Source organism: Hyaena hyaena, unplaced genomic scaffold (assembly GCF_003009895.1).
Source record: "Hyaena hyaena isolate Hyena2069 unplaced genomic scaffold, ASM300989v1 scaffold_1100, whole genome shotgun sequence".
NCBI classification, from domain to species: domain Eukaryota; kingdom Metazoa; phylum Chordata; class Mammalia; order Carnivora; family Hyaenidae; genus Hyaena; species Hyaena hyaena.
Window position 1 is genome coordinate 470262 of NW_024081736.1, and position 26566 is coordinate 496827.

At 51.8% G+C, this 26566-nt stretch overlaps 1 protein-coding gene across 2 annotated transcripts in view; it reads right to left on the reverse strand.

Moving 5' to 3' along the window:
- GRID1 (glutamate ionotropic receptor delta type subunit 1) overlaps positions 1 to 26566 on the reverse strand; it is a 539165-nt gene that overhangs the window by 455388 nt on the left and 57211 nt on the right. For both annotated transcript variants that reach the window (XM_039222327.1, XM_039222328.1), the window contains exon 2: positions 9352 to 9557. In XM_039222327.1, coding sequence (XP_039078258.1) covers positions 9352 to 9557 — 206 coding nt within the window. The remainder of the gene's footprint in view (positions 1 to 9351; positions 9558 to 26566) is intronic.

Consider the following 26566-nt stretch of genomic DNA (forward strand, 5'->3'; position numbering starts at 1 on the left):
AAAAAAAAAAAAAAAAAAAAAAAAAAAAAAAAAAAAACATTAAAAAAAAATAAAGCACTGTACAGACAGGGAGGCAAAGCTCAGAAAGCTGCATGGTGAGGACATAGGACCTGAACCAGGTCTGTCTGGAACGCTGGCCCATTGACCACACTACAGAAGGGTTAAGGTGACTTTGGGGTCCTATGGAAGTTGCTCTTCTGGCTACCAAGGGGGGGTGGGGGCATAGGCAGCCCACCCAGCCTCTCATGTTCCCTGCAGGTGTATTGGCAGAGACAGGACCATGGGGTCCAGCGGGTGTCCCACATTCCCCAGATGATCTCTCAAAGGTGCCCAGTCCACATTCCCCCATCCCACCTGCTCCTTAATGGCGATGTTCATCAAGTCCAGCCTTTGTCATGTTCTAGGAGGAAAATGAGCTTCCCCTTGATCTGTCAAGGACAACAAGCTTCCCCCTCCTCCTAATAGCACATAGTAGGAAAGAACTGGGCTGTGAGTCAAGGAGTTTTGAACTCACCTCCCCACTCTGTCACATAATCTGGGAGTATGAGCAAGTCCCACAACCGCCCATTTGCAACACTCTGTAACAGCCCTTCCTTCCTAGCATCGTTGAGATTAGGTGGACCAATGAGTCCTACATAAGCAAGCTTGATAAATAAAGACCCGTTCCCTCTCTCCCTCTGTTCCACATCCCCCTCCTCACCAGTTTCACCCCAAAGTTGAGCCATCTTGAAACAAAGTAGGAGAAAGTTGGTGCATGGGCCCCATCATCCACACACCTGCAGGGCACCCGCTTGCTCCTAGGAAGCTCGTCTGCACACTGGGACACGGAAGACAGATTACAAAATGTCACCAAGTCACCACCCTTTAGTGTATCTACCCTCTTTGCAATGCGACATTGACCTTCCCACAGGAAGAGTGTCCCAGGAGGCTCCCTCCTCTGCCCCTGAAATCGGGGCTGACCTGTTGGCTTGCTTTGGCCAAGAGACTGTACAGAAGCAACAAGGCACCAGGTCTGAGCCTGGGCCTCAAGTGGCCTGGAGCACTTGCATTTGCTCTCTTGGGACTCTGCTGCTGTCATACGAGTAAGTGTGGGTGAGCGTGTAAGATGAGAGACCCGTGGCCCGGTCACCCCATCACCCTAAAAACTGCCCCCCTAACCGGCCAGCCCCAGCCAAATGGCCGGCTGAGTGCAGATGCATCAGCAAGTCCAGACAAGATGAGGTGTGTCTGACCCAGGTCTGCTGACTGCCAGACTTGTGAGTAACAACAACAGTTTATTGTTTCATGACACCGAGTTTGGGGTGGTTTGTTACACTGCACCGGCTAACTGATGCAGAGGCTTTCTCTCCTCCAAGCTGACTGGCAGCTTGGGCACAGACGGCAGGTGTCTGAGACCACATTCTTGGTGGCACCAAGCAAAGGCGCCATTTGGGAGCAATGCAAAGGACGGCAACAGAAAGCTTCTCTGTGGGCTTCTCTGTGGGCTGCACGTCACAGAGAGCTTTTCTGAGATGAATCCAGGCAACTGGAATAACCTGGCCTCACCTCTGCCTCTCTTAACATGGCTCAGCCTTCCTCTGACTCCTGCGGCGCTGGGGAAATTCTGCCGCTTCGCTACTGGGCTCCCCACCCCAGCCTTGAATCAACAAATGGACTGACTCACTACCTTACGGGAGGCCCGCAGGCTGAACACCCTTGGGGACCAGGAGCAGAAAGGGTCATTGAGTCATTCCACTGCTACAGGCTGTTTCCCTTTGCAAATGCCTATTTTCTCAAGTTTGCTGCCACCCCAGCCAGAAGGGGCTGCAGAGACGCCCACAGGGAGGAAGTGACAGTCTGCTGGCTATTTCATGGCCCACAAAGGAAGAAGGAAAGAATACTAGGTGTCTCCAGGCCTGTACTTCAGGTTCATGATCTCACTCTTTGACCCCTGCAAGAGGCAGATAGGCCTCCCAGACAGCCAAGGAAGGCCTTCCTGACCACCAGGAATGAAGTGGCATGATTCAAGATGCAATCAAAACAGAAACAGCCCTTGACCGGAAAACAAAAACCAGAAGACCCAGCAACCTTCAAGTATTTTCCCTTGATGAGGGCTTGGATGCCTCTTTAAAATATTAAAAACTCAAACATTAAATGCTTTCAAAACGCTGTCTTACTTGGGTGCCCCTGCTTTGCCAGGGTGTTAAGAATGTGTTTAGCCTGCCCACTAGACAATCCAGCTTCTAGAGAATGCTTGCGTGCAGCAGAGGTCAGAGCTCCTGGGATTGACTCCACACTTCATCCACCCATGTGCCAGTCATCATCTGCAGACTCTGAAAAGGTGATTCACAAAGACGAACATGTCCCAAGCTCCTGACCTCACACGCTCCAAGGTCCCATGGGGAGGGCGTGCAAACAAGTAGTCACAGCATGAGTGGTGGGTACTGTGGGAGCCCTGGAATGACAGAGCCAATGGAGGTGTGCCCGGAATGTGGAAGGTCCCACAGGGAGGGAGCCCACATGGCTTCCCAAGCACACACAGGGGTCCGCAAGGAAGGAGGGCAGTAAGGACAGAGAAGGAAGGGGACAGCGGCCATGTGGAGTCTCTGTTCCCGTCCCCATCTCGGCCCCAGGCTCCTCCGTTCTGGCTGCCTTGAGCATCCCTGAGCTCCAAACCTACCAGAACAAACTCAACACAATATCTTTTCCTCATAAGCTCATTTCTAAGAATTTCTAAGGGGGGAAAAAAGCATTTCTCAGACTCATAGCACTTTTGCTGAAGCACTAAGGCTTTAAAATCTGTAAACAGTAGGATATAATTAAATGCAAATGCAGGGCCACATTTAAAAATTAATCTTCTATAATTAATTAGTAATTTAAAATATTCTGGTAAATGATACTTAAATGGCACAGAATTATCCTAGCTCTGAGTGATAAAGTCGCCTACTAAAGATTTACCATGTTGGAGTAAGAAATATTTGCATATATCATGTGGGACAACAGAACACTGAGATTACTTCATTTTCCTTTGCTATAAATGTATTTAAAAAGCACAGTCTTTATATTCAAATTGTTGGAGCAAACTCACTTGCTGCAGCAAACTCTGAGAAGCAATTGATTCAAAGCCAGGAGTTAACCCAGCCTGTGCTTCTAGTAAGGATTAAATTGGCCTCCAGCCACACTCCTTGCCGGGGAAGCCAGTCTGAGCAGGGTTGAGGAGGGATTTGGGGGAGTAGCCATTTCCACCCTTGTCCCTTCTATTCGCCTGTGCCTTGCAATCTGGGTGAAAGATGACACCCAGTCCCAGAGCAATGGGGAGCGGTCCTACCAATAGGCTGTTCCCCTCACTGTTTTTTCTCTCATCCTTCTAACTACAGAAAGAGATCACCGAGATCTGGCAAAAGGTAACTGCCACCTGCTGTAACCATCACTTGCCATTTCTTTCCCATCATTGCAATGCCTCCCCCAGACTGCTCTGCCACCAGCAGCGCCTTTATCCTGGTTTGCGTGTGTGTGCACGCACGCACACATTTATGTATAGGTGAGGGGAGGGGGACGGGGAGCTGCCTGTTAGGCTGTGCTCGTCTGAAGGTCTGCTTGTACCAGCTATGTGGCTGGTCAGCCATTTCACTGCATCAGCCTATGTCTGTGTGTGCATGTGTGTGCACATCTGGGCACACATGTCCAGTCTCCCACATTGGCCTGCATTGCTGCTTATGGTCAATCCTCTACCAACACACTCACCTCTCTGTACACTGCTCCCCACTCCCCTGTGCCAAAGCTGGGCCTGGGAATGTCCACCACAGGGGCACCGCTGCCATTCACCAACCCACCCAGTCCAAAGGCAGGGTTCTTAAGCAAACTTCAGCCCTCTCAATAGCAGAAGGCCAGGGGCCTTGCTAACAAGCTGGCCAAGGACTTGAAGACAAGTTGAAAGGCTTGAAGGCACACACAAGAAAACCTAGCTTCGAGCTCTTTCCATTAGAGTAAGAAATATAAAATATCTATGCATTTACTCCCTCAGCAGCCATTTTGGGCCAGCCTTGTGCTGCTCTTGGAAGATACAAATGCGGACACCATCCAGTCCCTGTCCACAGGGGCTTGCTTTCTTGTGGGAGGGACAGGAGGCCCAATATCTTCAGGCCACACCGAGCTGGACAGTGTGTAGGCTGCAGGGACCTGCTGGTTGTTCTGTCTGCCTCAGGAACTGTGAGCAAAGAGCGGCAACCCTTCTCCAAGAGTGCACAAATGTTTCACATACTTTGTTTCTTACTCTTTCCAGCAAAACAGAGAGGGAAAGGAGAGGAAGAAATGAAGAGAATACAAAAGGAAAGAGGGAGGCCCAAGTCCATCTAGAGGCAGAGGCACACAAATAACAAAAAAAAAAAAAAAAAGAGCTGAAAGAACAAAGTCCTGGAGCACCACATCCCCACCTCCAGAGGAATCCTCAGTGGATGAGAGCCCTGGGGCATGCCGCCGAGAGCAGCCACTGGGATGTCCAGCACGACTACAGTCATGGTGTGTAGCCACAATATTTGATATCATGTCAGGTCTCCAGGAGGAGACACCACCTGTGTCCCCAGCCAGCACATGATATGGCTCCTGATCTGTAGTATGCACCCAATCTGTACTACATGGATGGGTGTTTAGGTGAAAGGATGGATAGATAGATGATAGATAGATAGATAGATAGATAGATAGATAGATAGATAGATAGATGATAGGAGAACAGATGGATGGAAGGTTGGATAGAGGGATGGATGGAGGGATGGAGGGAGGGAGGGAGGGAGGGATGGATGGATGGATGAATGGATGGATACATGCATGGACAAACTGATGGACACATGGACAGATGATAGACAGATGGATGGAATCTCCTCCAGGAAGATGAGATAAAGCCCAGAACCAAAACTGAGTGTGCCCTAGAGGTCTCCCCATCAAACCTGGCATGAAGAAGAAGGGACACTAAGACATACATACCCTTCTTGGCACTGGGGCCGTGGTTATAAAGTGCACTGTAAGCTGTTAGCCTCAAAGACCCCAAAAAGGACACCAAGAACAAACTAGTCCCGAAGTTTAGACCCCCACCTTAGATAAGGGACCCCTTCCTGCTACCCCAGCCTGAGCCCCAGCCACTCTCCACCCTGTACACACACTGCTGCAACCACATGATGCACACATCCCTGAAAACACAGGGGCTCTCCAGACCTCTGTCCCCCAGCATCCCCTTTGGCCATGGAGTTCATGAAGGCTCATTCCTGTAGACTCAGCCCCAGTGTCACCTACTCCAGGAAGCATCCCTGGCTGTCTGGCCACCCCCATCTCTCCCTGGCCAGAGGGCATTGCTCCATCCTTGGCACTCTCACAGAACCTGGTCCACACCTCTGCTTAGGCAGGCAAAGGAGTCTGTTCACACCTCTCTCCTCCCCTCCAAGCTGGGAGCTCCCAGGGACAACAGCCTCAGTGCCCAGCACAGAACTTGCACAGCACTCAGGCTCATTAAATTCTAGAGAAATGAAAGACAGAACCCACAGATGGAAGGGTGAAGGTTCCAAAAGCCACAGACGGGATTCCCAGGCAAAGACTCTGCCCTTGGCCTCCCCACAGCCCTGGAGTGAGGAGAGGACACTCACATCCCCAACCTCCTGGCCACAGGTGTTTCAGGCTGACAAGCTACATGAGGACAGCAGCATAGCGGGTATCACTATGAAGCCTCACTTAGCAGCCAATGGTCTACAGACATAGCAAGGCCTAGCTGAGGACAGAATGAGTCCAACTCATCGAATTCAAAAAAGTGCCACCTACCCTTACTCAGAGCTCCAATGGCAAATCCAGAGCAGAACAGGCCCTTCAGGAGGAAGGATTCTCTATGGCCTGTGCCCTGTGCAGTCTCCAAGGGCACCCCACAGTGGGCTCCAGGTCTGGGACCAGGGGACCAGAGTACCGTCACCCCTAAGCCCAGTTTCCCCAAGTGATTGTATAGACTGTGATAAAAAGATCTAGGGGCGCCTGGGTGGCTTAGTCGGTTAAGCGTCCGACTTTCGCTTAGGTCATGATCTCGCGGTTCGTGGGTTCGAGCCCCGCGTCGGGCTCTGTGCTGACTGCCAGCTCAGAGCCTGGAGCCTATTTCAAAGTCTGTGTCTCCCTCTCTCTCTGACCCTCCCCTGTTCACGCTGTCTCTCTCTCTCTCCTAGAAATAAATAAAAATATTAAAAAAAAAAAAAGATCTAAGAGAAGGGAATGTGGACTCAAGAAGGAGTGATGGGAGGTGAGGGGATCTTGGGGTGGGGCCTGTTATATGAGCCCACACCCCACCCCATGGCCTTGGCCTGCTTGTACTGCTGCCACCCACCCACTACCAAGGCCAGACTCCCCAAACCCACAGCTCCCAGTCAGGGTAGCTCCTTGTAACGTGGGATCACAGAGAGGCCGGTGGGACGTGAGCCCCCAGGCTGAGCCCCCACGGTGAACGCATGCATCCTGGGCGCTGGACAGAGACACGGCTCCCAATGCAGCACGTGGGCAGCCTGGCAAGTCCCAGACCGCCAAGTCCATGTCATATAGAATTTGTTGCTAGCGACAGTGAAAGTGCCGCCTTCCCAACAGATTCACATGTGGCAAAAGGTAGAAGATTCAGGCAGACCCGTCTTCCTCCCTCCTCCCATGAGCCAGGCTTTTTGAGTGGGGGAAGAGAGAAATTCCAGCTAGCCGGGAGAGCAATATGCCCCACTCTTACCGTGGCTCACATGCACCAGTCCTGACTGAGTACAATATCCACATGTCGTCAAAAGCTGTGGGGCTCTCAGGCCATTCACTGCCCCATAACAGTGTTTTGAGTTTCATAAAATTTAGGACATGTCCTGGCAGTGGATCAGCCTTACGAACACCTTCTGTCCTTGTCATAACAAACAAGAGGTGGGGTCGGTCTGCTCAAAAAGCCCAAGCAATGCCTCAGGCAGTGAATGAAGGTTTTGTGCAGTGATGGCATCCCCAGGTCTTTCCCAGAGGACCTCCTGGGCTAGCCAGCCATACAGGTCACGATCACCTTCCTTCCCCCACTGCGTTTAGTAGATGCCCTAAAATTCTTTGAGCATAAGCACCCTAGAAACCTCTGCCAGACCTGGGACAGAGGCAGTTGAAACACATCCCCCCACATGAAGGCAGCACGGCCACATTTTACCTACTACCGTCACTATAACACTTGTCTCATCCCAGCAACACGGCAGATGGGGACCCTGGAGTGGCTCAAATCTGGATTTGACTCCTGCCCCATCACCCGGTGGCTACTTGTGTGACCTGAAGCCAGTCATTTAACTTCCTCAGCTCCACTTGCCCCGTTTGCAGAGTGTAAGAATTTGGGAAAGCACACAAAGGGCCAGGACCATGGTGGGCACCCAGGAAATGAAGCCCCCCAACCCCCACCCCAGGCACATGAAATCGAAAACCAAGACTCTGACCCGCTGGAGCTGAAGGCAACAAAGCCAGGTGCTGTCCTTCCCCACGGTCTCTGGCCCACTCCCTGGGGCTTGTCACTCTTGCCTATCATTCAGAGTAGCCACTCCTGGGGTGTCCCCAGCTCTGCAGCACCCGGCAAAGCAAAGATATTGTGAATAAGGTTGGGAGGGTGGGGGGTGGAGAATCAACAAGGCAACAGGCCAAAGCCAAGCCAAGTATTTCCAACACTGCAGAAGTTTGCATAATTATCCACTTGGAAATAATATCTTTAGGCCAGTCTTGTTGGTGTTGTAAATCCTTGCAGGGCCTAGAAACCGAGTAAGGGCTGAATGCATCCGGAAGGGATACAATGAATATGTAAGCGAAAGAGAACCAATGTTTCCTGAGAAGCTATCTATGTACCAAATGCTTTACTGTCACTCTAGTCTCCTTCGTCCCTACTTTACAGATGAAGAAACTGAGGTCTCACTGGTGAGGCAAATCACCCAAGGTCACAAGGAAACTAAGCAGAGGAGTTGGGACTTGGCCCCAAATCTGCTGAACTCCGAGGCCAATACTTTTCCCACTCCCAAGCTTAACAGCAGAGCAGTGACAAGGCAGAAAGAAAGCAAGGAGAGGAGGCCAGATATGGACAAGAAGAGAGATGGAGAAGCCCAGCAACACGATTAAGCAGACACCATCACCGGAGCAGACTCCGGCCAGGGGAATTTAGCAAGGAAAAAAGCTTTCCTATGAGCAGACACCGGCACATACGCTGCTGGGAACATTCTGAGAAAGCTTGGACGCATTAGTGCTGATCCTGGGCTGCCCATTACTGGCCTGAATCACTTCCTACAGGGAAACATGTTCCCAAGAAAATGCCGAGCGCCGACATGACCTCACAGCCCGGCTGACCACCAGCGTGATCCGGGCACTGATTAAGCCAAGAGCGGCGGGGCTGCTGGCCAACTGCACCAAATTAAGCGTTCTGAATTTTAAGTTCTCTAGCGGTGGGCTTCGTGCTGGTTCCTGATGCATAAGGTAGCATTTTGAGTAATAATTAATTAGAGGGGAGAGCAGAATAGGCAAGCAAAATACATCAAATGGAATTAGTATAATTCTGCCTTTCTCTTCATTTTCCTTTCAATCAGAGAGAGCCAAGCAGGTGACTGGGGTTGGAGAGGAAATCGCAGAGAGCATTTGGGCATCTGGTGACCCCTACAGTCCACCCCTACTCCCAGGCACACCACACCCCCAGCACAGCCCCAGGCCCCAGAAACCAACCCAGGCCAGAGAGGCACCTGCTCTGCCATCAGACCACCAGGGCTGGCACCATCAGCCAACTCAGAGAGTATTTCTAGTTGTCTGTTCTCAAGTTACTAAATTCTTTGTTAAAGTGGTGGGCCCTGTCTTCATCAGAAGGTCCTAACCCCTAATAGAGGTGTTAAAAAAAAAATCACTGATTCGCCTAAGCACCAAAACTACAAGCACGTGCACCAAATAGCATTTGAGATTATGCAACCAACACCTCCTCCAGGTGCTAACAAACACCAAGGCAGAGCTGCCCACCTCTGAAGAAAGCTGGAAATTTATTTTATCCCTAGAGGCTTACACATGTCAACAAAGAGAGGAAAATTAAAACACCACCACCACAAACAAATCACAGGCTGGGTTTGGCCTCAGGTATCCCTGGGAGGAACTTATAAACAGGCTTCCCGCCAGCTGCCCCCAGCCTCTCAGTGTCTATGAAAGCCTTGGGTCACCTGTCTGGGACCAGTCAGAGCCAGGTTGTGCTCGGGGTCTCTTTCTGTGGGCACAGTGCCCAAGAGTCCCCGCGTCCATTTTGGCCTGCACGAGCGGACTGCACCTGACAGCCACCTGAGCCACCCCACAGCACCCTGGGGAGAGGCTCCTACAGCCCCTGGCCCCACCACCTACCTCGTTGATGAAGGAGTGGGCCCCCTGCGGGCTGAGCAGAAGGATGGCTCGGCGTAGTGTGTCCCGGTAGCGGTTCAGCTCCTCTGTCTTCATGGTGGTAAAGAGGCTGGTGAACACGTGGCTAATGTTCTTGTCCACCTTTTGTAAAGAGACGTCAAGGCCCAGCCGCGAGGCCTGATCCAGAAAGCTTTGGAGCCCACGGATATCTGAGCAGTGGAGAAGGGGGAGGAAAGAACGAGCTTTAAGCAGGAAGGGGTCTAACTCCAATGCTCCCCACCCCACCCACCCCAGGTATAGGCCACTGCCGTGAGCCATGGCTCACGTCTGCCACAGTGACCACTGAACAGAGTTGGAAAACACATACACATCTCTTTGGCCCCAGGGTAAGTGTCTCCACCGTGAGAGCATTCCCTGCCATCCAAAAGGACCTGTGGCCAGAAAGCCCTTTGTGATGACTTCCCTTTCTCTCCCTATTGCTTCCACCCAATGGGGGCTAAAGTTCTAGCAGTTCTATCCTCAAGACTATGTGGGGCAGCAGTCACTGGCCCAGGCCTCCAGTTCCCTGCACCTACCTCTGCGCTCACCGCTCAGGCTCTTTGACCCTCAGCAGTGAGCTAAGGCCACTGCCTGCCCTGACAGAAGCCAGCCCAGCCTCGGCCCAGCTCTAAGCCCATGACTGAACATCCTGTCCTCACACCCCAGCCCTGAGGCCTGGGACCCTGTCCTGTTCCAGGGGCCTGATTTCCCTGGATCAAACTCCTCCTTTGCTCTCCTACCAGCTGGGGTAACGCTGCCCAAATCCAACCTGAGTTTCACACTCTGGCTGGTTCAAGGGTGAGTGGATGGTCCAAGGTGGTCTACTGAGCACCATCCTCAGACTCTGGTGGAGCATCCAGGAGAGAGGCCGTCCCTTTCCTCTGTGGTCACCAAGTGGCCAGGATGTAAGCCTAGGACAGGAGGGGAACAGGGGGATCTGGAACAAATTACTAGGGAATGAGCATCCAGAAGGAGCTTGGAGCCCAGTTCTATCACCTATTGGTGCAAATCTACTCCTGTGAGGGCCACGGTGCTGATTTTTTTAACTAGGGCCCAAAATCTTCTCTCTGCAGCCGCCTGCATGAGCCATCTGGCTTCTCCAAAGAGAGACCATGGAGCCAACTCAGAGGCAAGCAAGTACAAGAGTGACACCCAGGCCTGATGATGTCATTGAAGCCTCTGTGCATCTGTGAATTCAGCTTCCCCTGGGGTTTTCTATGAGCCAAAGAATACCCTTTCTTGCCTAAGCCAACTTGGTCAGGATTTCTGATACTTGCGGCCCAAAGTCTCAACCCATCGGCCACTTTCTCAAAGTCTGGCATGTTTTCTTCCTCTGGCCTATGTGTGTATTCCAGGTCCCAAAGGTAAGTCCATGCCTGAGCTGGACACTCCTCAGGACACTGTGGGCCTGCCCATGTCACATGAGCCGCTCTCTCCCAGTGGCTGGGATGCCCAGGGGCCACCACAGGTGAACCCTGGCCCCTCCAGTCCCCCAGAATCAAATTCACAGTAAACAGTGTTAATTCAACCAGACTGCTTTTCCCAACCCATTCCTCTCCCAGACTTTCACGTCATGCCCACTCCACAAACTACTTGAACTTGCCAGGCACCATGCACACTGCTACAGAGGACCCTTGGCTGCCCACCTTGCCAGGATGACAGGCCCACTGGTATGTCTAGTCCCAGTTAGACATAAAAAGAGCGGTCACGGAAACCCAAACACAGTGCCAGGGAGACCAGGGTGCCATGGCAGTCATGACTGGGTGCTGGGGGGAAATGTGCAGGGGGTCCCTACTTCCCACCATGGCAGAAGCCCTGGAATAGGGCTCTGGGAGAACACCATGGACTCTGACACTCAGAATTTTGGACAGTTTCTTAAACACCTAGGCAAATCCTCCATCCACTTTGTGCCTCAGTTTGCTCATTTGTAAACTGGGGATGAAAGTTTCTGACTTCCATTGTCATAGGACTATGAGGAATCATAATTCTTCAGGGTCCCAGCTGCTTGTGTCTCAGGGGCCAGCACCTAGGAGGCACAGGAGCCAACCTCCCAATGGTTCACAGGGAGGGTACGGTAGTATCCCAGTAAGAGCCTGGAGAGCCTTTCTAGGGATGGCAAATGCGTGTCAAATATGCAATCCTGTGGCACCTGGATTCAAGTCCAGCCATGACCTCAGCTGGCTTTGCCCATTGGCACCCTGACCCCTGAAGCACAGACATTTACCCAGAGCTGTTTGCCTGCAGTGCACGGGGTCCCAGTATCCCCCATGCATTGTCACACAGGAAAATGGTGCCAGGCAGTAGGTCAGGCTCTCTTCATCAAGCCCCCGCCCCCTCCTCCAAAGCTACAAAGTATGAAAAGGTAACTGACAGAGATCCTGCCACAGCACCAGGGGCTCCCTACACACAGGCCCCTGGCTGTCAAAATCCCTCAGATTCCCAGGGAGGCCATGCAGTCCTCACAGCCTGCTTGGGTCTGTAGAAACCTGGAGCCCCAAAGCCTCTTGAAGGAGAAGCTAGAAGAAGTTTTTAAGAAGTCCTCTTAACCAAACAGAGGGAATGGCTCAGGGCATGGCAACAGGTGGAGGGGACCCTCAACTAAAAAACTCGGTCAACCCCAGCCACTCCCTCTCCTGAGCACAGCACAACTCACACCTGCCAATGATAAGCTTGAACATCTCAGCCTAAGCAGACACTCATGACCAGCTGCCGCTCCCATGCTAGGCAGGCACAGCCTTCTATCTGTGTCCAGGGTGCTCTCCCCTGGATCTGGGCTGTTCAACAGAGCAGCCACTAGCTACATGGGTCTGTTTAAATGTAAACTTAAATTCACTGAAATTAATACAATTCTACCTCAGTTCCTCAGTCACACTAGCCGCATTTTAAGTATGTAACCACCACATCTGGCCAGTGGTTACCATACTGGATGGCACATACAGACATCATATACAAGGTATCATTGCAGAAGGTTCTATTGTATGGTACTGCCTGAGAAATGATCTTTTAACCAGCACAGTGTAAATGATGTTCCCAAATATGGGAGATTAACTGCATTATCAGGCCCCTGGTAATGGCCTCCCTATTCTTGTGCCTTGTGCTCTGTCACTTTGAAGACCCTTCAAGCTCCTACTCTGGGACACATGACCTACTTTGACCTGTAAGACAGCTGTGACTTGGTGTAAGCAGAGCATCTGGGCCTTCTGTTTCCACTCTTGAGGATGCCACACCATGAGAACACCCCTGGACTGGCCTGCTGAAGGGGTGTAGACACACATGGAGACTCAGGTGGGCCCCCAGGTAGCCACCCTCAGCCACAAGTCAACCACATCCAGCTACTAGAGCGAGCCTAGAGCAGAGCTGCCCAGCTGATCTACAGACTCACAACAAATAATACATAGCTGTTGTTCTAAGCCACTAAGTCTTAGGACGGTTTGTTTCTCAGCAATAAAAGGTCCTGACGGAGCAAATTGATCAGACGTCTTTATCTCATATAGCTTACGATAACTTCAATGAAAAGAACAGGGCTTATGTCTTAAAAGTAGCCCCACACACAGCTATCCAAGGCACTGCCTAGTTAGGGGTGCGCGTGAGACAGTTCAGCCGAGGTCACAGCCTCTGTGGCCCTATCCCTTCACCTGGACACCAAAAGCCTCACTGCCCCCATGGCTTCATCTGACCCAGATCTGAGCACAGCTGACAGAACACTGAGAGCTGGCTGGGACAGGCATGAAGGTAGCACCCTCAAACCCCTATCTACCAGCTCCCACTCCTCTTCCACACCTTGCAAGGCCATCACAAGTCTTTAAAGTCACAGAGCGGCACCTGGGTGGCTCAGTCGACTGGGCGTCCAACTTCGGCTCAGGTCATGATCTCATGGTTTATGGGTTCAAGCCCTACGTGGGGCTCTGTGCTGACAGCTCAGAGCCTGGAGCCTGCTTCAGATTCTGTGTCCCCCTCTCTCTCTGCCTCTTCCCCGTACTCTCTCCCTCCCTCCCTGCTCCCCCCTTCTCTCAAAAAATGAATAAACATTAAAAAAAATTAAAGTGGCAGAGACTAGCCATGTCTGCAGAGGCATGCTTTCTGCATCTGCACATGAGCACATGCACAATGAGGCCTCCCGCAGGGCTGTGTCCATGCCCTTGGGTCCATGAGGCCAATAGGGTTCTAGAGACCCCACACATCATGCCAGCATGGCGAGTCCTCCCAAACTGGGGGAAAAGTCCACTGAGATCCCTTCCCTGAGGTCCCCCTGCCTGAAACCATCTCAACCTGTCAGACTGTTTCACTTTCTTAGGGAACAGGAGGTACCATTGCGTTCAGGCAACCACCCTGGGACCCCTAAGTACACACAAGGACACGCACACAAGGAGAACGCAAGTCATCAGAGCTCCTGCACACCTTCAGCTGCTCTGCTTCTGCCAACTGTTCTGAACAGCCCCAGATGGGACGGAGGCATCACAGAGAGTTTAAGCTCCCTGTCAGCAGCTGGCTCCTTACCCCTGGAGCAAGCGATACAGGCTGAAGGCACACCACTCCCCAGGGACCACAGCCCCTGGCTATAACTGCCTGCTCCCACTTGGCTGAAAAGGTCAGCTCTCAGCCTCTGAAGCTCTTATTCAGCTACACATGGCGAGGGCTGGGGGCAGAGCAACATGCAAGGGCTCAAGCTAACTTTGCAGCCCTCCTGACATTACCCAGGAACGGGGCCAAGGAAGCCCACTTCTCCAACACAAGTCCTGTTCTCCCTACAAGAGACTGGGTTTGCAATGCCCCCTGCCCCCATCCCCCCAAGAAATCCAGCTGTTCACTGCTGCTCCACAGGAAGGGGGAATCCTTCAAGAAAGTAGACTAGGGACCGAGCTGGGCTACTCCCACTGGCACCCCAGGAGCCCCTTGGCTCCCACGGAGTTCTGGATCTTGGACCAGTTCCTCCCCTGCAAGGTCCCTGTGCATAATGGCCAGCTCAGGCACCACTGCTGGTGCAGGTCCTCCAACCAGACCCACTCCCACTGGGGAGGGAGCTGATGGGATCATATCCCCAGCCCCATCCCAGAAAGGGAGGGAAGAGGCAAATGGCCCACAGCTCTCCAAGGCCACAGGAGAGGCATGAACCACGGAAGAGGGCGTCATCACCCATCAGACAGGGAGAAGCTCCCAGGAGAGGCATCCTGCTCCCCAGAGAAAAGAAACAGAATAGGGAACACAGGCAGGTGCACTCCTATGAGGAATGTGATAGACAGTGCCCCCCCCCCCCCCCCCCCGGTGCAGGCCTCAGCTTCTTTGGCCCACCCATGGGCTCTCGGGTCTTTCTAATACCCGAAACTGAACAAGCCATCCAACAGACATCTATTCATTCCTTCTTTTCTCCTATGTTCACGGAGAGCTTTCTCCATGTTGGTCTCTCTCCTAGGTGCTGAGAAACAAGAATGAATGAGCCCACGGTGTTCCTGCTGTCAAAGAACTTATATTTCAGGCACTGGAGAACAGACCGGAACAAATAAACACCATGCTAAATAGATAATTTCCAACAGTGGTAAGAGCTCAGAAGAAAATAGATGTTGGCCTGGAGGGAAACCACAGGAGGTGGGGATGGGAAAAGCCTCTGCGAGGAGCAGCAGTGAAAGGAGACAGCTCTGGAAACCTCTCCTAGAAGAACGCTGCAGACAGAAGAAACAGCTTATGGAAAGTTCCAGAATGAGGCATCTGTGACACCACAGGAAGAGTGCCTTTCTCACCTCACGATGGAGACCAGGAATAGGGAGGACCAAGAGGCCCAAATTGGAACTGTAAGGAAAGGAAGCTGGGGTCCCACAAATGGAGAAAGGAGAGACACAGGTCCCAAGTGCCCCAGTCCTCGACCTCCTTCCCCAACAGACCAGCTTCCTAATTGAAGGCCCTTGTGCCCTCTGGTGCGTCCGCATCACTCACCTCTCCGCCCACTGCCACCCACACCATGCTGCTCTAAAGCTCATGCCCACATCGTCAGCAAATGGGGATCCTCCTCTCTCTTCATAGTCCCCAGTGCCCAGCCTGGAGCACCAGTGCGTGAAGGCCTCTCCACCCTGGGCTTCCAGACACTGTGTGCTCCTTATGCTCTCACTGTTTCCCAGTCCCACCCACTCTTGCCCCCATTCTCAGATACTGCTTGGCTTCCCTCTGGCATCACCCACTGGTAGTCTGGGGGGAAAAACATCAACACCAGACCCTAATTCATCCCCACAACCCCTTCCCAATTTCAGGTACCATCAATACCTTCCCTGGGACTTCGGTCACAGACTCCTAAGAGGTTCCTGTGACCCCGGGGTCTTCCCTTCCAATGCCTCTTCCAAGATGGTTTCTAAGTTCACATCTGCTCACAAAAGAGCGTGCCTCTAAAACTTTCAGTGAATAACACAACTCTATTTTAAAGTTGCCAAGAAATTAACATCCTCAAAAGCATCAATCAATCACAAACAAACAAAAAGCCTTCTAGAAACTCTACTATTGTACATAAAGAAACTCATACACCTTAGCCTGTGCATAAAAGACTCTCTGGCCCTAAACACCTGCTTCTCTCACCACCACCAGAAACCATTTGCCTCAACTCCAGGAAAAGGAGCATTTTGCCCTTCCCTGGACATTCCCCCACACACACATACATGTATGCACGTACCACATACACATCCAATGCGCACACACACATGTACACACACACCACGCCACACACATGAGTGCATACTTTGCCTGGCACTCCCAATTGGAAAATGACACAGTCCCACTCTTCTGTCAAAACCCAGTGAAAGTCATACTCCCCTCAGAGTTTCAAAACTCACGGACATCAGAAGCAGAAACTAGGGCTTTCTCATTTCTCTCTCCCATCTCCAGGCTCGGTGCCTAGCACAGGCTCAGGGACAGTAGAGTTTGTGGAATCAAATTGAACCAGAGCGAGGACCAGCTTGAACGCCCTCAAGCCCTTCAGCAACCACACAAGGTCATGAGCTTGGTGAAGCACAGCCATTGGAAAGGAACTGAAATTGGACAAAAGGTTTTTTTTCCCAAAACCTGAGGTTGTAGCTGTGACTATCCCACCACTCCTTCTGGAAAAAAAAAAAAAAATCAGATAATGACAGATATTATAAATTCTTTCTTTCTGAAAAGTAATTGAAACAAAAGAACCCATTTCAAATTGCTTCTCCTACTATTTTCAACTTCTGAGAAAGGTCCAAGTGCTGAGAGTACTTATAAGAATATTTTACCATCTAGGGGGCACCTGGGTGGCTTAGTCGGTTAAGCGTCAGACTTTCACTTAGGTCTTGATCTCGCGGTTCGTGGGTTCGAGCCCCGCGTCGGGCTCTGTGCTGACTGCCAGCTCAGAGCCTGGAGCCTGTTTCCGTCTGTGACTCCCTCTCTCTCTGACCCTCCCCTGCTCACGCTGTCTCTCTCTCTCTCTCCTAGAAATAAATAAAACATTAAAAAAAAATTTACAAGAATATTTTACCATCTGTAATATACAGATACATGTATGAAGGCTGCCACCTCACACCCTGGAGAAGTTCAGTTACAAGTGTTTAGGGATCATTGAAAATTTTTCCATAAGCTGAGACACAATTTTGATTCTATGGACTTTTCTTAAAAACTTTTTTGGAGCACCCAAGTGCCTCAGTCAGTTAAGTGTCGGACTTCAGCGCAGGTCATGATCTCATGGCTCATGCGTTTAAGCCCTGCACTGGGCTCTGTGCTGACAGCTCAGAGCCTGGAGCCTGCTTCAGATTCTGTGTCTCCCTCTGCTCTTGCTCTGTCTATGTGTGTGTGTCTCTCTCTCAAAAATAAATAGTCATTAAAAAAAAAAACTTCATTCTTATCTGGCCCCCAAATATAGGTTTCAAAATTTTTTTCCAAGTTGTGGTTTATCTTAATTCAAGTTCACTGCAAAGACCTCTACTGGGCTCCTCTCCTCCTTCATGGCCCTCCCCTCTGGATACCACCAACTCAAAATGCCAGCAGCTTTATCACAGGCACGAAAGAGCTACAGAAATGGGTGTGGATGGAACCTGGGTCTGCAGGTGAAGAAGCATCCACCATTTCCAAGAGAAAAAATCACTAAAACCTACCTGCTGTGGCTCCAATCAAAAGTAATAACGCTTCCCTTTGCTCAGAATTCATTTGGTGCCTCACCTCAGCTGTATTCCCTGTACTCCCTGCTTTACTTCTTCCTTCTTCCCTTGCTTCCTTCCTTCCTCCCTCCCTTCCTTCCTCTCTCCCTCCCACCCTCCCTCCCTCTCTGCACCCTTCCTTTCATGTCATCTTTCTTCCCTCTTCAAATACTTCCTGAGCACTGTTCTGGGCCAGGCCTCAGGCTGGGCACTGGAGAGGCAGCATTTTAAGACTCCACAGCCCTGTCCTCAAGGAGCACTCAGTCCTGCAGGTAAGACTGAGCCGAAAGCAGAGAGTGGCTCCCCTCCTCCACGCACTGAGCATCTCCTACGCATCAGAATGTGTTCCGTTTGCAGACTGCATTTCATGGATGAATTAATTCATTGCAATCAATCTATGTAGGTGTGATTTTTTTTTAAAATAAATCTCTATGGGAGTCAGGCGGGCACAAAGCAGGCCCTCAAGAGTTCAGCAAAGGGAGGAGCGGATGTGGCCCAGCCAGCCAGCTTCCGTAAAACAGGAAGCATGGGGGTGACAATGTCCCCCACGGCAAACAGCCCCAGGGCCCAGGCAGGGCCCAGCTTCAGGAGAGCAGGAAGACTGTCAGGTGATGTCCCACGGTCCTCGCGGCACAGTGCCACTGCTCCAGGTCTTCTTGCCGAGGGTCTCGTCAGGGAGGGAGACCCCCCCACCCCCCCGTCCTGGTCACAGTCTCAGCTGCCCAGACAACAGTCACAGTCGACCCAGCACAGGCAGTCCTCCAGGGTGACATCTCACCCCCAACTCCCCAAAACGCATTAACCATGACTTTATTTTCTGCATTCTGACACTGTGACATCCGGGGTCTTACGGACCCTGCAGGGACCACCCCTCAAAGGATTAGCCAATCTCTCTAAGTAGGAAAGTGCCGACTCCAAAGAACCCTTTTCATGTGCAAACCAGCCTCTCCACAACCCACACCCAACCACATCCTCAATCAGCTTCTCACACTCTAGCTGCTCTAATCACCCCAGAACCAAGTGACCAGGGACACCCTTGCGCCCCCGGGCCTGCTGAAATTATTCAAACGAGGTCATCTTAAACCCACTTACTCCATCCACCTCACCCTTCCTTTCCTGCGGAGGTCACATTAAGGGCTCTTGCCCACACTTCCCCTTCCCTCTCTGCCTCCTGACCAGCCCATATGCTTCCCCTGGTGGCTCCCAATGGTGCGGAATGACCCTCCTCCTGGGAACCGTGAGTAACAACTACCTTTGCAACAGCTGTCATGGCATTGTTGACCTTTCCATACCTGAATAAGAATAAAACACCCTCCCGCATGTCGATCTGGGATTGAGCTTGAGGAGAGGCACATAGAAGCAGCTCCACTGGCTTCCCCACTGGGGGCAGAATACATCAAGGGTTCAAACCCCACCATGCACTAGCCAGATGAGGCTGTCTCTTCATCTGCAAAACAGAGCTGAGCCTCCTCCTCCCAGAAGCACTACGGTCCTTCAGTGAGGAACGTACATCACTGCTGGCACAGTGCAAAATAGCCATTCAGTGGCTGTCAGCTGCCTTCCAGCCTCCTCATCACCACCAGGAACACCCCAAAAAGGGTTCCCAAAGGAACAAATCATCTCTCTTGTTCTAGAAGCTCATCAAGAAAGGAGGTGCCATCCTGACAATCGGACGGCACCACGGAAGACAGAAAGCGTAGGCTCTCCCTTCTGCGATAATGGAAATTCCAAAGCTGTAAAGCGGCTGAAGGAAATGGTCTGTCACTGGAAACTCTGAGAATGAGATCGAATTTCTGCCCCAAATAGGGGCCCACAATATCCAGGAGACTTCCACTAAAACGGGTTTTGAAGGCAGCCAGGAGGCCATATGAGAAGAGATTCCAGAAAGGGGAAGAGGTATTCCGGAGAGATCCTCGTGAGGGCATTCACAGGGTGTGTGCACACACGTGCCATTGAGACATGGGGTCCGTGAGTGAGCCCTACCCACCCATCCCCTGGGCCCCGGCAACAGAGGGCATCATCTGATGAGAATATGCTCATTTCTCACCATTTCTCTGTTCCTTTCCATTTGAAAAACAAATATAAGGGGAAAACATTTTAAATAATCAGGCTGGAAGATCAAGATTAAAAACAATTTAAAATAAACATCTACTCTGGCACTTTGGAAAAAACATACCACGCTGCATTAAGTGCTTTGAATTAAGTAAATTACACCAAGTAACTAATTTACATAATGATCAAAATTTGCATTTTACACATGTTATGATGAAAATGGGTTTATAAAATAATTCTTCACTAACTTCTACTCCAAGTTAGGTTCCAGTATTTGGATAAAACTTCGTGGTGCGGATCTGCTAGTGTCTTTCAGGTTTCAAATCTCTGGCTCCTTCAGTATTTTCTTTTAATCTAGCGGGTCCCTTGTCCCCACTGTAATAAACAGTCCCTTTGATTTGCAATTCCCTTCCATCAACCGAGTGAGATCATATTTTTAAAGAATCCGTAATATGTTAATCATTCTTAGAATTTTCACAAATGAAGTTTGATGTCCCTGTCACCTTTTACTTACAAGGTATTTGGTATTGATTTTAGCATTTCTTCTCCAAGATTTTAGGATTGGTTTGCAAACTCCTGCAGCTTTTCAGGATAAGGAATCAAGATGGCATTTCTCAACGGGCTGCTTTCCAGGCCAACAGGCACCTCGGGCAGCAAACAAAACCCCACTGGACACATCCACAAGGGGCTGAGCCCAAGGCCCTCAGGACACTGGCTCCAATCCCATCAGGCCACTCCACACCTTCAGGTCCTTAAGACCTGGGAGACCTGGGGCGCCTGGGTGGCTTAGTTGGTTAAGCGTCCGACTTTCGCTTAGGTCATGATCTCGCGGTTCGTGGGTTCGAGCCCCGTGTCGGGCTCTGTGCTGACTGCCAGCTCAGAGCCTGGAGCCTGTTTCAGAGTCTGTCACTCCCTCTCTCTCTGACCCTCCCCTGCTCATGCTGTCTCTCTCCCTCCTAGAAAAAAAGAAAAAAAAAAGACCTGGGAGACCGGCCCAGAAACAGACTCCATCTCCCAGAGATGCTGGACACTTAGACAATTCACGTCTTTTCTCCTGCACAGCCTGTGAGGCAGGCATAACTGTCCCATTTCACAGATGAGAAAACTGAAGCCAGGGATGTTGGGACCCTCCAGCAACACCACATGGCCAGCAAGAGGAAAAACGTTCATGCTTTGAGAAAATTCTGGGTATTTTCCTGGGCTTTTCTCTAATTTAAGTAGGATCCCAAAGCAAATCTAAAAAGGTAACTTCCAAGTATTTACTCAGAAGAGCCCATCTGAATTTCTAAGGGGCCCCAAATCCAAGGGTGTTACTTTTTGTTAATGCCACAGACAGATGGCCACACCCCATGGCATGTCAGGACGGATGCCACACACAATAAGGATGATGAAGTACGTAACGGCACTTGCAGATTACGGTCTGACTTTGTGCAGGGCACGACGCTAAGAGTTTTGCATATGTTGTCTCTTTTGATCCCCCCGATGCCCTGATGTCTGGCCAAAGTCATCCAGCCAGTTAGGGTTCAAATCCAGGCCTCTCACATTCACCAAGCAGTCAAAGACACCTGGAAAGGGATGAGAAGGAGGCAGGTCGGTGCCCCCAACCCCATGCAGATGCTGAGCTAGGAGCCTGTCACACACTTCATCTAAGCCTGGAGCACCCCAGGCAATGACCAGATTATGCCCATTTCAAGATACGCCCCAGCCTCAGAACAGAGCTCAGATTCAACTCCAGACTCATCTACTGTCAGAGGCTCTGCTCTCTGTGCCGCCATCAAGGCATGGGACTAAACTGGCAGAGGCCGGAGCCTCCCCCTGACCCCAGCCCAGGCTTACAGAATAGCTACCCAGGCACCTAGAGCTCCAGAGACCACACAGCATGCTGGTCAAGTGCCAAAATCTAGCTTTTATGAAGGGCAAGAAACGAAAATGTGATGGCATGTCATGCCGGCTGTTAATTTGCAATCAGTATTAATAACTGACATTACACAGTGAACTGCAGCATCTTCATTAATTCTGTAAATTATTACTCAGAGGAAAAGCCCACACTGCTGGAAACAGCAGCCTCAACTGGTCTGACTTGGAAGCAACCCTGGGCTGGGTTCTGCCCCTGCAGACCTGCTCAGGGGATGCCCAGGGACGCCGCCTGCTGACCCTGCTCCTGGCCCGCCCCAGGACCAGCAGTGGCCTCCCAGCTCCCAGTGAAAAGGCTGTAGGGCTGGCCCCACATGCACTTCGCTCACTCAGGCTTTCTCCAAGCTCGAATCTGGTGCCCACACCATGCCAACTGTGGAGACTAGAGAAATGGAACAGACAAGGAGCTCAATGGAAATAGACGAACGATGCTCAAAGACGTGGTAGAATCCATGGGAGGTACCTGGGAAGGAGGCTCTTTGCCCAGATAGTGTCCGGGGGAGCTAAGGCCTCCAGGAAACCTTCAGAGAGCTCAGCACAGAGGCTGGGGCTGTAGGGTGGGGCAGTCTTTTCGGTGTCAACAACAGAGGGAAGGTTACTCCAGGCCAAGAGAACAATGGGGTCAAAGGCCTCAAGGAACTCAACGGCCCACCTGGGGGACCTGCTGATGGCTCCGTTTGGCCCTAACAGTCATGTGGCCTGTTGTGCCCCCAAGGAGGATGGCCAGGGCGGCACTCTCGGGACTGGCCAGAAAGCAGCAGGACAATGGGAGGAGCATGGTGGCCCGTAGGTCAGCTGAGGCCAGGGCCTGTGGCCCCAGCGATGCCAACTTCACCCCTCCTATCCACTCCACGCCAAGTCTCTGAGGCACAGGAAGGACCAAGGGACAGCAAAATCTGTGCTCTGAATCAGTCCAGAGCCCCAGTGTGTACCTGAGTGGCCTTTGTGGCCAGAGCCACACGGCCTGAACAACTGCTGGCCCCCTCACGTGGGGGCCTTTTCAAAACAGGTCTATGGCTCCCACACGGGAGAAGGAGTTGGGCTTTGGGGTCTGAAACCAAGAGATGGACTCTTCCATGTTGCCATCTCTTGCCTGGACTGGTCCCCTCTGCTCTCTGAGCATCAGTTGCCAGCTCTGTAAAATGGGCAGAGTAATGCCTCTGATGCAGTACTACTGTAAGGAGCAAAGTAGGGGACAAACACAAAGCACATGGGACAAAGTCCAAGTGTGGGGAGGGCTGGGCACAAAGAGCTCACCTTTCCAGTGACACTGCCACCTCCACTGCCACCCCCCCTCCTGCTCCACCCCCCTTCCTGCTCCCCACCAGCCCCAGTATAGGAAGCCTCCATCTTCACGGCTCTCTGTTGACCTCATGACAAATGTTCTTTTACTTATGTATTTAATTTACATAATTACTCTCTGATATTTACTCAGATTTAATTTGTTTCCTTTGGAGCTTGCCTTTGAAGAAGGATGCCAACCAGAGTCAGGAGCGAATTGCAGTAAGGGGCCCATGGATGCCACCGTCCCTCCCCAGAAACCTCCAAATGCCACCTCTGCAGAAGGACCCAGCTCTGCCCAAGCCTTGGCACCACGGAGAACCTCACACTCCCTATGCCGGTAGGATGCCAGGTTGGGGTGGAGTGCTGCCCCTAACGCAAGTGGGAGAGACATATACACACCTGTCTCAGAAACAAGTCTGTGCCAGCCCCAGAGAGAAAGGTGGGCAGTGCCAGAAAGAAAGAGGGCAGGAGTCCTCTGCTCAGGGAGCGCCGGGAAGGAGCCAAGCTGCCATCAGGCTGTGCTAGAGTCGGAGTCAGTGGATATATGGATGACACTGCCAGGGCCCTCTTTGGTGCCGGGACAGTGGGGTCCTGGGGTGTCATGCAGATGAAGCTGGACTCCAGGGTAGGGTAGACCACGAAGGGTAGTGGGGACACACCATGGGGTAGAAGAAAGGGTTTGAGTTTGAAAACTTGATTTGGCAGTTCTGTAAGAGGGGGCATGACCTGGAGGGCAAAGGTCCAAAGGTTACAGAAAGCCAAGGCCACAGCCCAGGCAGGACCCAGTGGAGCCAGAACCTGGATGGGAGCACTAGAATGGAGAGAAGGGCCTTTGGCTGCAAAGAAGGAAGGCAAGGAAGGAATAAGGGATGACAGATGCCAGGTTATGCCTACAGGGTCTGTGGATGAGGAACAAAAGACAGAAAGGAGGGAGACAGGAGGAGGGGGCAGGAGGCTTGGCCTTGGCAAGAGAGCCACACACAGCCAGGCCCCTGCTGGGCCGCCCCTCCTTCACCCTGCACCCACACCCACACCCACCCACCCACCCACACACACACACACACACACACACACGTATGTGCACACTCACAAGCAGGGACACTCATGTTCACACTCACACCTTCATGTACGCACTTGCTCACACAGAATCACTTGCACACTCATGCACTCACTTAAACACACATTCACTTACACAGTGGTGTGTTAGAACCAGCTTGTGCCATCTCATGAGAGCCTACTGTTAAATTTCCAGTTTTGCAAGCCAGGTACTAAAAACTGCCACTGTCGATTAAACTATACAAACTTATAATTGAACAAATGATATTAAAAAACAAACTTATCAAACGCAAAGCTCATCACTTCCTAATCCTGGGCTGCATTTTACTATTATCTATGTTATTGATGCCTGTTGTGCCTGAAATACCACGTAATGGCGCATCACATGATCCCAACTCAATGCCCAGGGACATCACAGTGCTCAAAATCAGCCACTATGGGAGTACAAACACCCCGGGAACTGGCAAAAACTATAAATTGGGGCTTCTTGTCTTCTCGGAGAGCTGCCTGTTAAACATCTGCCAGCACAGCACTGCTCCCTGAGGGCACACACTGTCACTGCCCACTCGCTGGCACACATGCTCACACACCTGCACCTCACTCACCCATCCACACATACGCTCACGCCCACACCGACATACACCCCCAGAGCAGCACTCGACACACGCACGCATGTGCATACATTCACACACCATGCACCCCCTGCCCCCCACACACACACCAGCATTTCATCTCCTCTAATGTGATGCAGAAGGTTGGAAACCACACCCAAGAACAGAGGCTGCTCTGGGGACGAAGGGCTCAGAATGGCACATCCTGCAGGCCCCAGTCTCCCCCAGCCTCCTCGGGGCCCAGGAGCTGACTCCCCCAGAAGGTGTCTGTGCTGCTCCCGGCTCCCCTCCCTGTGCTGCCTGGCAAGCAGAGGCTCGGCGTCTCACTCTGGTGCCTCACTTTGGTAACCGCAAGCAAGACGATGGTATAATCAGTGGTCAGTGGAGGCTGGGAGCCCTGCAAGGAGGGATAACATGGCTGGATACCCCAACCATGGCAGCTAGGCCATTCTGGGAACAAGCCCACACAACCCCACTCTCAGGACGTGCCTGCTAAATCCCCAAATTAAACCCACATCTATATTAATTAAGAGCCAGGATCCGCAGGCCTGATAGGACTGCAGGTCCATCCATCACCAGCTCATTAACTCCCACCAGAGCCTCTTAGGCCAGACTAGAAATGAGACTCAGGGTGGGGGCCGGGGAGAGCAGGGTATTATTCTGAAATATAATTTGAACTTTCCTTCTAAAATACCATCCTCGGGCCAGTCCATCACACATCCATACCCGCTGGGGCCACGAGCAAGGACTGGGCCATGGGGCCATCCATCACCAGCTGCCAGAAGGTTCTGGAACTGCCAGGACTGCTCGAGAGCTCCAAAGAGGATGGGGACGACTGGACTAACAGTATGATCAATGCCAGTGGGACAGGCCACAGAGACGGGAACATGGCTGCCAGGGTCAATGCCAACTCTGCTCCTCTTCCCAAGGGTAACGATCTCCCCACTGGGAGTGCTGGATGGAGAGGACGGGGGCAAAGCCCCAGTTATGAAGCCCCTTCTGCGCGCATGCCCATGTGCTCCCCTCACAGCAAGCCTGTGAAGGCTCTAATCATATTCCTGGTTTACAGATGAGAAATCTGGAGCCCAGAGAGCTCGTCACTCGAGTAACCGAGGCTTATCCAGGCAGATCTGACTCCACCCTATTCAGCTGCCTCCAGGAGAGCAAACACAATAGAGCACGGGTCCCCCAGGACCAGAGTCCATGCGTGCCCCATTCTCCAGAAAGACCCGTGACCCCCATCTGACTGTGAACAGGCCTCAACACCTACAGGGGTCCATCCCAGCAGCAGCAGGTGTCTCTGGCCAGTGACCCAGGATCCTGAGTGTCTCATCCACCACTGCATTATCCTGAGCACCACACACGGTGCCTGGCATATAAGAGCAGCTCAATAAAACCCGTGGGGGAGACGTGTGAATTAACTAATGAAAGGCAATTCTCTGTCCAGGGGTGGAAGCTAGACCCAAGGAGACCCCCCTGGATTGCAGCAGAAGCCATGTGGGGGCTGGGTTGCAAAGCTGATCCAAAAGGACCAGAAGGGCTGCCATTGTAGGCTGCCTATGGCATTGTCTCCAGGAGCAGCAACCATGGAGGATGTCCTGACATCCCCCCATCACACCGACCCAGAAGGGCAGTTCTATCATTATCCCCATATTCCAGATGGCAAAACTGAGACTCAAGAGAGCTAAGTTCTAGAAACATGATTCCAAAGAGCCCTGCCATTAGCCTCTGCTTTATGGGAACACATCTGCCATGCAAAAGCCCCTTGTTATCGATAGCCTCCTTTGCCTTCCAGGAAAACCAATAATCAAAAAGAAACCCACACTCTGCCCAGTGTCCTCATTCCAGGCTGGTACCACAGGCTGTACAGTGCACTGAAGACTGGGGATTGCCATTCGATGGACCTGGGACCCGGCCGCCCGCGCCTGAGCTAAAGGTTCAGCACCCACATTACCAGGCTCTAGCAACCAGGTCGGCGGCCAGTCTGCCATTCTCCGCAGCGGTGGCCACATATCCTGCACCAAATGGGCTCTTTCACGACCCACAGCTGCCTTTTCACCAACCTTGCAAGGGCAACTGGAGACACAGATTCTGATTCTGAGTCAGAGTTTTCATTGCGATCACAGTGAT